Source organism: Lagenorhynchus albirostris, chromosome 3 (assembly GCF_949774975.1).
Source record: "Lagenorhynchus albirostris chromosome 3, mLagAlb1.1, whole genome shotgun sequence".
NCBI classification, from domain to species: domain Eukaryota; kingdom Metazoa; phylum Chordata; class Mammalia; order Artiodactyla; family Delphinidae; genus Lagenorhynchus; species Lagenorhynchus albirostris.
The window spans coordinates 59256256-59268691 of record NC_083097.1 but is presented as its reverse complement, the minus strand read 5'-3'; the positions used below and the strand labels follow the sequence as shown (position 1 = coordinate 59268691).

At 33.3% G+C, this 12436-nt stretch overlaps 1 protein-coding gene across 1 annotated transcript in view; it reads right to left on the bottom strand.

The window, feature by feature from the left end:
• Window positions 1–1136: 1136 nt before the first annotated feature.
• POLK (DNA polymerase kappa) overlaps window positions 1137–12436 on the bottom strand; it is a 62396-nt gene continuing 51096 nt past the window's right edge. The window contains exons 10-15 of the mRNA XM_060143136.1: window positions 12009–12041; window positions 8722–8818; window positions 6209–6380; window positions 3560–4516; window positions 3019–3061; window positions 1137–2791 (exon numbers count right to left, since the gene is read on the bottom strand). Of these exons, the coding sequence (XP_059999119.1) occupies window positions 2707–2791; window positions 3019–3061; window positions 3560–4516; window positions 6209–6380; window positions 8722–8818; window positions 12009–12041 (1387 nt within the window). The 3' untranslated portion in view covers window positions 1137–2706. The remainder of the gene's footprint in view (window positions 2792–3018; window positions 3062–3559; window positions 4517–6208; window positions 6381–8721; window positions 8819–12008; window positions 12042–12436) is intronic.

Below are 12436 nucleotides of genomic sequence, written 5' to 3'. Positions count from 1 at the left end.
GTATGACTGATTCACTTTGTTATAAAGCAGAAACTAACACACCATTGTAAAGCAATTATACCCCAATAAAGATGTTAAAAAAAAAAAAAAGAAAGGGACCATTTACCAAGGTGTGGGCAGGGTGTGGGGAAACCACAAAAGATAGGGCAGCACCTCAGGGCTAGTAAGGGCAAGGTTCTGTTGCCACCCCTAGGATGAGGGGGTGAGGGCAAGGAAAAGATTATCAGAACCTGGAGAGAGAGCAGAAAATGACATATGAAGAAGTTGTGACCTTTCGTCAAGGGACTTAGCCAGCTTGACATGATTCTTCAAAAAGTTATATGAGGGAATAAATAAACAACTTCATCTTCTTTCCTCCCTGAAACCTTCTGCAGTGGCTGCCCACTGCCATGATGCCTCACTGAACTTAAAGCAGGGTGGAGGGCACAGAGTAAAATCAGGAGGGCAAATGGAAGATAACCAGCAAAGGCGTATATTTAGGAGTGCAGTTGCTGGGGTGTTGAGTGTGCACATCTTCAGAGTTACTGAAGAAGGACAAACCGTTCTCCAAAGAGATTGTTTTCAAATAAGAGTTCATATTGCTCCATATCATCACCAAAACTTAATATCATTGGATCCTTTCATTTTGTGAATCTGGGAAAGGTATTACAATAACTCTTTGTGTTTTTTTATTTTTTCATTTCCCTATTACTAAAATGGCTGAGGATGTTTTCATGTTTCTTGGCCATTTGGATTTTTTTCTATGTAAAGTGCCATCTAAAGACTTGTCCAAATTTCTACTGGCTGTCTGTCTTTTCCTTAATGATTCATATGAATCATTTATATATTCTGGATTATATATATACTGGATACTAGTATTTTGCCAATTATATGTGTTGCAAATATGTTCTCCCAGGTGGTTCCCTATATTCTGACTCTCTAAATAGGTTAAGATTATAGGTGCTTATTCTTTGTGGTTTTGTTGTATTTTCTTTTAATGCCCCCAAACAAAATTATAATAAAAAGAAAATGAGTTGGATTATTAGACAAAACAGAAAAGGATGTGGAGAAAATTCTGGGCAAAGAAAATAAGAGTGAAAGCAACAGAGGTGGGAAAAGAGTGGAAAAGTAAGGAAACCATTTCTACTGGCTAAAGATTAAACATTTAAAATTTCATTTTAAATTTTTATTAAATATTACTAAATGATAACATTCAATTAAATGAATCATCTAAGTGAAAATAATTTAGTATTCACTCTAATGTTGAAAACACAATAAAAATGAACTTGAAACAAAATAGAATAGAAAAGAACAAATATGGTTCTATCTACTTTTCAATACATTAAATCAGTGCTTCATTGAACTTAATTTTGTAGAGAATTAATGTAAGTAAATCACACAATCAAGAAGCGTAGCTCTACAACTAGGTATTAAGCATAGCGTATAATAATATTAGGCATGAAATTGGTATGTTAATAAACATTAAGCCTAATTTTAATCCATCTAGTAATTTAAAGTCAAATTACCACTTTGGCCAAAGGTTGTGCGAGATCCTAATTTACGCTACTCCTAAAACATTGTCTTTATACATTTAGGTAACGAGCTATAAAATATGAAAAGAAACAAAAATATGAGAACAGAAGATTCAGTTCCTTAAAGCAGTAATAGAAAATGGGTTCCATCTTCATGTTTCAATTAAATAATTGTTTTTTTGATAAAAACTCCTCTACTGATAGCACAAAAATATTTGGAACAACTACTTAAGCTAACTACTGTTAAGCTGTCTTCTTTCGCGAATATCAATGAAAACATGACAGAAATATAACTAAGATAAATGAGGTGTTTTAACACACATTAATCTTTTGAATTGCACATTCTTCTCCAGAAGGTCATAATAAAAATGAAGTGAGTGTACAATTTATCCTTTTTTACAGATTTGTGTAAAGTACAAATATAACTGCCAAGAAATGAAATATTGCTATTTAAAAGTCTTAGATAAGAAAATAATTACCTTGAATCTTAGACTAAATATTTTTTTAAAGTGAACCAAGTGCTTATTCATTAAAGAAATTTTAAATTTAAAAAAATCAAATGAATAATCATATTTTAAACAAAAATTCTTTTAACACAGCAAATAATACTGTGACATTATTTTCCTGAAGGTAACAAAACCACTCATGCTGGTTCTGCTAAGCTAATACTCTTCATAGAACTTAAGATAAGTATTAATTATGAATGTTCATGAGGTATCTGAAGATACTAGGAGCTAAAATATAATTATACAAAGTTGTAGAAGATACTAAGATCAAACATAGCAGTCCAGTGCCAACAAAGTGGTTAAGTGCTGAAAAATTCTTATGCTAAAGCAGGTTTATCTGAACTTCTGAGAGCCCTTATAAATGTAAGTTTTTATATTCACTATAAAACATAATAAAGAAGGAAATCACTTCCTGATCCCATTCCTAATTTCTCATTTTAAAATTGTCTCTAACAGAACTGATTTCCAATTGAAGTATAATGGAGTGGAATTCTCATTGTTATCAAAAAAATATACAGAAGTAAATTAGTATATATTCCAAATTCATATAAAGGAAATGTCATTTGGGGAGGGCTTATTGCACTTGCCTTTCACTCAATGAATCTGTAAGCCTGGAATGAGGAAGAATACATTCATTGATTATAAAATAACAAGTTTCAATCAAAAATTAATGATAAAATGTTCAAAGTTCATTTAAAAAATATATCAAGGGTGTGTCTGGGACTGTTTGGTTTTGTTTTCTTTGATGCCGAGTACTTTGTCATCAGTCCTGGCCTGGAATAAAAAAGAACATGCAATTAAAATGCATGAAGAACTACAAAACAAAAAAATATAAAATAATAAAATGCATGAAGAGATTTAAAAAATTGTTTATGCAAATAATTGATTTTAAAACTTTTACTTAATGATTTCTAAAAGCAAATTTTAACATTTCTTAAAAATCAGACCTCAAAATATAACAATTTTATAGCCAGCTTTATTAAAACTCAAATTAGCCATACCTGTTTGCTTTTGTTCCAATCTTCTGTACTTTGCCTGAGTTATCTTTAGAGGGAAGAAATTCCACAATGAATAACATGAAATAATTTAAAAGCTTTCGAAAAATTTAAAGAGTTAAGGTTGACTGATTAAAGATAATAAAAACCTCCTTAGTACTACATTGTTCGAATTTATATATACCAGAAACTAATGTATAGCATAATTTCTTTGTAATTTACTTGTTTCATTAGTATTACAGCTGATTTTGAAGTTGGGTTAGAGTCGGAACTACCAAAATACAAGTTAAAGAGGCTTTTTGGCTATATAATTATAGTTAAGTTACCACTGTGCCTTGGCAAGTGTTCTCTGAAGGAATTTCTGTTTTGATTAGATCACTCAGCTCCCTAAACCACTGAGTTCATTCTGTGCTAAATCAAGCCCAAACCAGAGGTTTCCCCAAATTTTAAATCTAATGTCTTCAGCTAATTCTAACCCACCGTTAAGGTAACATTTTCCTAAATGGCAGCGTACATGAACTATGTAAACTGTAAACTGTAAACTCACCAGTACTTGTGGTGCTTTCTTTGGGTTGGTTAACTGGATTAACCTTATCTCTTCTCAGTTCCTGGATAATGCCTTTATTTAAGCAAACATCTACATGCACATTGAATAGGGTAAGATCTGAAGTCTTTTGTTCTAGGTTACAAACAGGACAAACGAGGACTTGGTCACTGATCACTTCATATAAATAAGGTTGTAGGGGCTCGTTCCTTCCTAATGACACATCTTCATTTTCCAGTGAAACAGCGCAACAATTCTGAGGACAGTGTTCCATATTAAACGATTTGCTTGGAAGACTAGAACATTCCTCTTCACTGTGCTTATTACTTAGCGCATCTACACCCTCTGTATTAGATTGATTACCAGTAGTCTCTGCCAACTCTACAGAATCTACTGATGTGATCTCTGCATTCTTCTGATGAGTTTCACAATCCTGCTTCTCACAGACAGAAACAAAATCATGGACATTTTCTTTCTCGTTCACTTCTGTAGAGGAAGCATGTGAACGTGAGGACATTTTAGAGTTTCCACTGATGGAAGGTCCATCAAGACACGCATCTACATGTTTATTAAAGGCTTCCAGACTGATGCTTCCTTGCTCCCTGAAGCAAACAGGACAAGTAAATATATGGCAGTTATCTGAATTCTCCAATGTTTCTAAATTCTCACTCATCCTCTTCTTTAAAACTTGGAAGAATTGTGATGTCTGTAAACTTTGTTTATCTACAGTTTCACATTTAAATGTGTCCTGGTAGCTCCAATTCCTTTCAGATCGTTTTTTATCAAAGAAACTCTTCTTATGAGACATTTCTAGAGGTTTTAGAAACTGATCTTTGTCAGTTTTCTCTGGTGTACACCTGGTGGCTGACAGGGCTTGGTTTCCAGGCTGTAAGAAGCCAATAATGCTCCTTTGTTGGCATTTCTTCTCCTCTTCATTGGGAAAACCAGATAGTCGCACCCCTAAATTAAACCAACCGTAATTAATCCATTTCAAATTCAACAGAGACATTTTGCATAATACTATTATAACACATATGAAAAAGGGCTGTTTAGCCAGAAATAATAAGCAACACTGTCTTTTCTGAATTAAAGGATGCTTTTTCAAAGGTGGTATTATGAGTAGAAATTAACTTTCTTCATAAAGCTGGGTATACTAAATAGTAAGTATCTACTGGAGTTAGCATGATTATATAGGTCTTTCAGTTAATACCTGACACATGATACCACTAAATATCGAGTAACTAATTGGAGTCAATTGCATAGATTCTTAAGCTCCCGTTTTTGCAATGGCGCTATTTTTTAGAGCAATTTTAGGTTCTCAGCAAAGTTGAGTAGCAAGTACAGAGAGTTCCCATATACTACCTGCCCCACACATGCACTCCTCCTCCACTATCAACATCATACACCAGAGTGGTACATTTGTTACAATCAATGAATCTATACTGACATGACATTATTACTCAAAGTTCATAGTTTACATTAGGGTTCACTCTTGATGTACATTCTATGGGTTTTGACAAATGTACAATGACATGTATCCACCATTATAGCATCATACAGAATAGTTTCACTGCCGTAAGAATCCTCTGTGCTCTGCCTATTCCTCCCTCCCCCCACCCCTGACAACCACTGATCTTTTTAGTATCTCTGTGGTTTTGCCTTTTCCAGAATGTCATATGTTGGAATCATACAGGATGTAGCTTTTTCAGATTGGCTTCTTTCAGTTAATAATATATGTTTCCTCCATGTCTTTTCATGGCTTGACAGCTCATTTCTTTTCTTCTCCCCCGCCCTCTACTCCAATAGCTCATTTCTTTTATGTGCTGAATAATATTCTGCTGTCTAGATGTACCACAATTTCCATTCACCTACTACTGGAGGACATCTTGGTTGCTTCCAAGTTTTGGCAATTATAAATAAAGCTGCTATTAACATCCACTCTTTAGCTCTTTTAGTTAACATACTTTATTCAAATTGACTTCAGTGTGTGCTATTTTTCATATGTGAAAGTATGGCTAATGACCCATCCTTAGCAGTAAAATTGGCATTTGGAGTGCTTATCCATAAACATTCTCTCACTCGTTCACTTTGGAAACATGGTTTGTTTATCTTTTTTTACCACGTGATGGCTAGAAATGTGGTTTTATAGTGCCACAATCCCTTATCTGTAATTCTGAAATCCAAAAAGCTCTGAAAATTGTAAGCAACAAATGGTAATTGATGACAAGATTGGTGTCAGACCATTTAGAGTCTTTACAACTCAGTGTGAATATTTTTTTGTTTTCCTACAGAAATAATAATGTGTTTGATCATGAAGTGCTGCTTCAGATCCCAAAGGAGTATTATATAATACACTCAACATGCAGTGAATTTGCTTTCTAAAATCTGAAAAGTTTAAAATTTTGAAAGATACCTAACCCCAAGGATTTCAGTAAGTAGTAAGGAAAAGAATGACTTTAACTAGTTCTTACTGGAATTAAACTAATGATCGTGGCTTCACATGCATCAGGTCCTAAGAATCAAGAAAAATGGCAGTAGCATAAGTACAACTTCCTAAACAGGTTTAAGAAATAAAATAGAGGTGAGAATGTTTCCCAAGTTGATTCTATGGAAAAGTCTAGCAGATTTAAGGAAAAACAAGTAAAGTCATACCCATAAGTCTTAATCTCAAGGGATGTGGAAAATCAGCATCAATTTCTGTTCTTAGCAATTCTTTAGCAATAGCAAATATTTCTTCTGCAGTAGAAACAACAGATGAAACTGTAGATGCACGAGTTTTTACTTCAAAATTCACATTCTTTAGCTTAATGGTAACAGTTCTACCCTGTAACAAACAGAATACATTATTATATATGGCTCTTTAACTTCCATAAAAAAGTTATTTTACAGGATAGAAAAATTCAGAAAGGTCCCTTGTGTACACAGAGTACGGAAGTATAATCAATTATTTACAAAAAAACATGGTAATGTGGAGCTTTTGTAGGGGGAGGAGGAGTTGTTGCCCTACCCACTGTGCCTAAACAAAACAGTAATGAAAGACAGCAAAACACAATTTTGGCTTATGTTATAAAATAATGACTCAATCTATAATGGTCTAGGGGCTGATCATAGAGTTTTTGTATCCACACTCCCTTCCCTATGTTTGTCAACTGCATCATATAATAGTTTCTATATAAGAGAAATTTCTAGGAAGGAAGAACTCCAATGACACACTAGTTGACAGGTCTTATAATGACAAAACACTAAACTTACAATTTTAATTCTTTGGGGTTGAGATCATTCAATGTTAAAGATCAACATTCATTAAATAAAGACCCTAAAACAGTGCCTGATGTATATTAAATGGCAATAAATATTAACTATTACAATTACAAAAAAAACCATGATAATGAAAATTGTCATAAAGAATAACTGAAATCCATAAGTAATCTAAAAATCCCATTTTAGTCAGTAATTATTACTTCCCTCCCCAACTGACTTTTTATAAAAGACTTTTATATAAAGGGCAAAGTTAACTGATTACTTTTCTTTTTACTGAATCCTTTTTTGAGGTTAATTCAGTACCTAAAAATATAGGAAAAAAAATCTTTCTGAAGGGACCTCATTGAAAAGATCTTCTGGACAGCTCACACTTATTGTGTGCCTACTATATGCCAGATATTATGTTAAATTTACGTGTTAGAACTCCTTTACAGTTATTGCTTAATGGATACAGTTTCACTTTGGGATAATGAAAAAGTTCTGGAGATCAAAAGTGTTGATGGTTGTACAATCTGAATGTACTTAATGCCACTAAAATGTATACTTAGAAAGTTAAAACAGTAAATTTTGTTTTGTATATTTTGCTACCTCCTGGTGGTTGTGAGAGTAGGTTAGGCTTATTGACTCACTTCCAAAGAATAGAGTATGGAAAGGGAAAAGTAGTAATTTCACAGCGGAGAAGCCTAGCAAACACTACTTTAACCAAGTGAGGATGGTTAGTCTCACCTGTGATATCATGTGGCTATCATATACCTTGATGGGATGTGATGAGAAGGATACTTCATTTCTGTGGTATTCTTTCTAAAAACCTATAACCCTGGTCTAATCATAAGAAAATCATCAGACAAACCCAGATTGGAAGACATTTTGCAGTATACCTGGCTAGTATCCCTCAAGACTGTCAAGGTCATGAAAAACAAGGAAATACGGAGAAACTGTCACAGACTAGAGGAAACTGGGAAGATATGAAAACTAAATGCAATGTGGTTCCCTGGACTGAATCCTGGAACAAAGAGAAGAAGGACATGAATGGAAAAAAACAGGTAAAACAAAAATACTGTCTGGATTTAGTTAACAGAAATGTGTTAGTGTCAGTTTCTTAGTTTTGCGAATGTACTATGATAATATAAGATGTTAATAATGAGGGAAACTGGGTATACTGGAAATCTTGATAATATCCTTGTACTTATTCTATAAATCTGAATTGATTCTAAAATTAAAAGTTTATTTAAAAAATTTAAAAAAAAGAACTCTCTATATATTTAAGGTATAAAAGAGAAGGATTATAAGAAAATATTCATCAGATATCCCTTTCTTTGTAATAACTTTTTATTGCTTTTGTATTATACTTTGTAATAACCCTACCTCTGTTTTGAGAATGTTGGAAAAATACTAAACATGGATTGTTGTGAGTGAAGATTATACAATACAAAGTTCAAAGCCTTCCAGGTTTTGTTCTCAATGTGTTAAGCAACCTGGATTAAGGCCTTGAAACAAAATGCCTATTCCAGAAGGTCACTGTCTACCTGACAATGACATTAAAGGATAATTGGAAAGGCATTTATAACAAGCACAGTTCTAGGGAAATCCTTCCCTATCCCTTATTCTTTACTGCCAATATAACTCTGATTTTGAACTTATTCAAATGTACTCCCAAGGTAATATAAACTTCTCTGGAATTATACTGGAATCACTCCAACCTCATAAGTTGCTTCTCATAAAAATGACCTCATCATAGGCCTCAGATAAGGGTCAGAATTCAATTTGTCTCTATTGAAGACAAGAATTCTCTTTTCTGACACATCCCAATTTGTATTTAAATGCAAAATCTAACTCTTGGTTTAAGGTAGCTTTTTATTATTAAAAATTTAGAAAACTAAGAACACTGCATAAAAATGAAGTACCTTAAGTCCTTCTTTCTGCAGGTCTTGAGCAAGTTCACTGCAAAGTTCTTGGCACAAGCTGTACTGTTCTTCTGCTTTACTTATCTCACTGAATGTCCTAGAAAGGCAAGAATGATTTTGGTGCACAAAGTAAACTACAATTCAGTATACTTTAGAAATGATATAGTACATGTAAATGGCCTAGCATTAAGTTATATTTTCTACAGTACAAAGTTTTCAGATGAACTAAGATATGATTAAGTAAAAACATCCAAGATCTTCTTAAATAATGGGAGATTGTTTATAGCTAAACTGATTAGCAAAGGTGCATTTGCTCTCTACAATATGTTTTAAAAGATGATTAAAGTCACCAACATATAAGGATAATGCCCTCAAAACTTACAAAACATTAGGATACATATGTATACAGACTCTGCTACAGAGGATTATCTTAAGAAAGTACAAATGAGAACAACATTCCAATTACTGCATGTGTATTTTCTGTAAGCGAATTATCTTCAAGTAGATTTAAGGGGTTGGTTCGTGGCACCTACATAAAGTCATCTAATAGGCAACCGGAAATGGAGGGCTGGTAAGACTAAATGTAGAACTTGTGACTTCATCTGCACAAGGGTATTGAAAGGTCATATTAACATAAAGACACTAAAGAGAGAGTGGGGTAACCAGTAAAAAAGCCCGAGCAAACCCTGAATAGTCATTCAGTGAAAAGTCCCGCTTCTAACTATTCCCAGCTACCCAGTTCTCTTCCCTAGTGGCAACCAATATTGCCAGCTTCCTATTCATTATGTATTCCTCTAGAATACTGTATGTATATAAAAGCAAACAAGCAAACATTTCCCCTATATAAACAGTAGAATATTAGATACATTATTTACCACTTTGCTTTTCTCATTCATCCTGGTGAGAGTTCCCTATAAATAAATAATTTCATTTATATATGGCAGCATAAATTCTAATTTAAAGATGTAAGATCATTTAACCAATCCTCTATTTGTAGAAACTTATTTCCAATCTTTTGCTATCACAAAAAAAAATTCAGTGCATAACCATGTATACATGTAAAATGACATGTGATTACACCAGTGGAATGTATGCCTAGAAAAAGAACTGTGGGATCAAAGTACATGTGTATCTGTGATCTTGATAGATACTGCCAAATTGCTTGCCCCCTGTGGTAGGCAAAATAATGGTCCCCAAAGATGTTCAAATCCTTATCTCTCAGAATCTAGTACTTTACATGGTGAAATGAACTTTACAGATGTGGTTAAATTAAGATGAGGTGATTATCCTGAATTATCCAGGTAGGTCCACTGTAATCTCAAGGGTCCTTGTAAGAAGAAGGCAGGAGGGTAAGAGTCAAAGAAAGACAAATTGTGAGAGTTGAAGATAGAGAATGGGGCCGTGAGCCAAAGAATGCAAGAAGCCTCTAGAAGCTTTTAGAAAGGAAATGGATTCTCCTCTGGGGCCTCTAGAAGGAATGCAACCCTGATGACACCTTAATTTTAGGACTGCTGACCTTCAGAATTGTAAGAGAATAAATTTGTGGTAATTAGTTATACCACCAATAAGAAACTAGTACACCCTCCTTTAGAGTTTAATAGCTTTTTCACTCCCATAGTCTTGCCAATAGAGTGTGCATCTTTGCCAACTTAATTAGTGAAAAATGCTATCTCAGAGAATTTTCAATCTGAATTTCTTAAATTATACAGAGACTGAGATTATTTTCACATGTTTATAAAGCCATTTGTACCATCTTTTCTGTTAACTAATTAGATCTTTGTTCACTTTTTTCTATTGGTTTGATGGCCCTTTCTTAAGAAATATTAATATTAGTTAATATTAATATTCTTGTACAGCAAGCAATGTTCTCAATAACAAAAGACAAAATAGAAGAAAAAATCATTAAATAGGACGATACTATCTCACTTTTGGATGCTTTTTTCCCCTCTTTTCCTTTGATTGCTTTTATGTAAATCACAGCCTAAAACAACAATTTTTATCAGTCATTTACTGAGTGTGTTGTCTTGTAAAAGTCATTCATCTTTTCTAGGGAACCCCCTTGCACTGTTGGTGGGAATGTAAATGGATACAGCCACTATGGAGAACCGTATGGAGGTTCCTTAAAAAACTAAAAATAGAATTACCATATGACCCAGCAATCCCACTACTGGGCATATACCCAGAGAAAACCATAATTCAAAAAGACACATGCACCCCAATGTTCATTGCAGCACTATTTACAATAGCCAGGTCATGGAAGCAACCTAAATGCCCATCCACAAATGAATGGATAAAGAAGATGTGGTACATATATACAATGGAATATTACTCAGCCATAAAAAGGAATGAAATTGGGTCATTTGTAGAGATGTGGATGGACCTAGAGACTGTCACACAGAGTGAAGTCAGAAAGAGAAAAACAAATATCGTATATAAACACAAATATGTGGAATCTAGAAAAATGGTACAGATGAACTGGTTTGCAAGGCAGAAATAGAGAACAAATATGGACACCAAGGGGGAAAAGGGGTGGTGGTGGAGGTGGTGGGATGAACTGGGAGATTGGGATTGACATGTATACACTAATATGTATCAAATAGATAACTAATAAGAACCTGCTGTATAAAACATAAATAAAATTTAAAAAAAAGTCATTCAGCTTTTCTGATCATGAATAATATATGTGCAAAATGAACACAACCTTATACTAGGTCCGCGGTTCTTAAATGTCTTAGTGGAACTTTGGTTCTTTGAGGAGATAAGCGAAGGACTTTTCAAACAATGACATATTTCCCAAAACAATAAGGTTCCATCAAGATTTCATTTGACTTCAAACAAGATTGTAAACCACTGAACTAGATCACCTCTAAGCTCTTGTTCATCAGTATCTTACTATTTGATGTCTATGGTTATTCACCAATATTTGAAGAACTTCAGGAAGAATTTCCATCATCATTTCTTAAATTTCCCAAATAACTACTCAGTATAATTTTTCTTATAAATAAGCCTATAAATTAAGACTTAGAATCCTAAAATGCTTGGTTTTCACTGAATAGGAACAAAACCAACGTTTAAAAAAATAACTGCAGTTAAATTTTTTCCCATTGAGAGCACAGCAAGCAAAGATAATAAAGCATTGCACTGGAATATTTACTGTAGGAGTATCAACTGATGAAAATTGTTACTTGGTTTGCAAATAGATTTTTAAATTTCAGTGAAAATTTACTAAAAATTAAAAATTAGTTTAAAATAATACAAATTATGAATAATTAGCAACAAAACATTACCTCTCAACACTCATGCTTTTCCTCTCTCCATCCCTTGAAATTAAAAAAAAAAAGCTTTTATTTGCTTTCTCAAAGAAGACTCAGTTTCTTTTAGTCAACCAAGATGATTTTACATCAGTTACCCTTTAGAGATCTCAATGTTTTAGATTAAAAGTTATACATCATGCAACACAGTGAGATTTTTAATCTAAAAATAAAACTATCACCAAAGAATATAGAAAGATATGCTAATATAATTACATGTGTGATGGATCAAGTCTATATCTATCAAAGACAACAAATTTGAAAACAGGATGATATTATAAATTGTTTCTATTAAAAGCCCAAATATAAAAAATCACAACTTACAAAAACCAACAGAAGGTAGTAGCATAATGGCTTGCAGTTATAAGATATAATTAAATTTTAAATAATTTAATATCCATTAT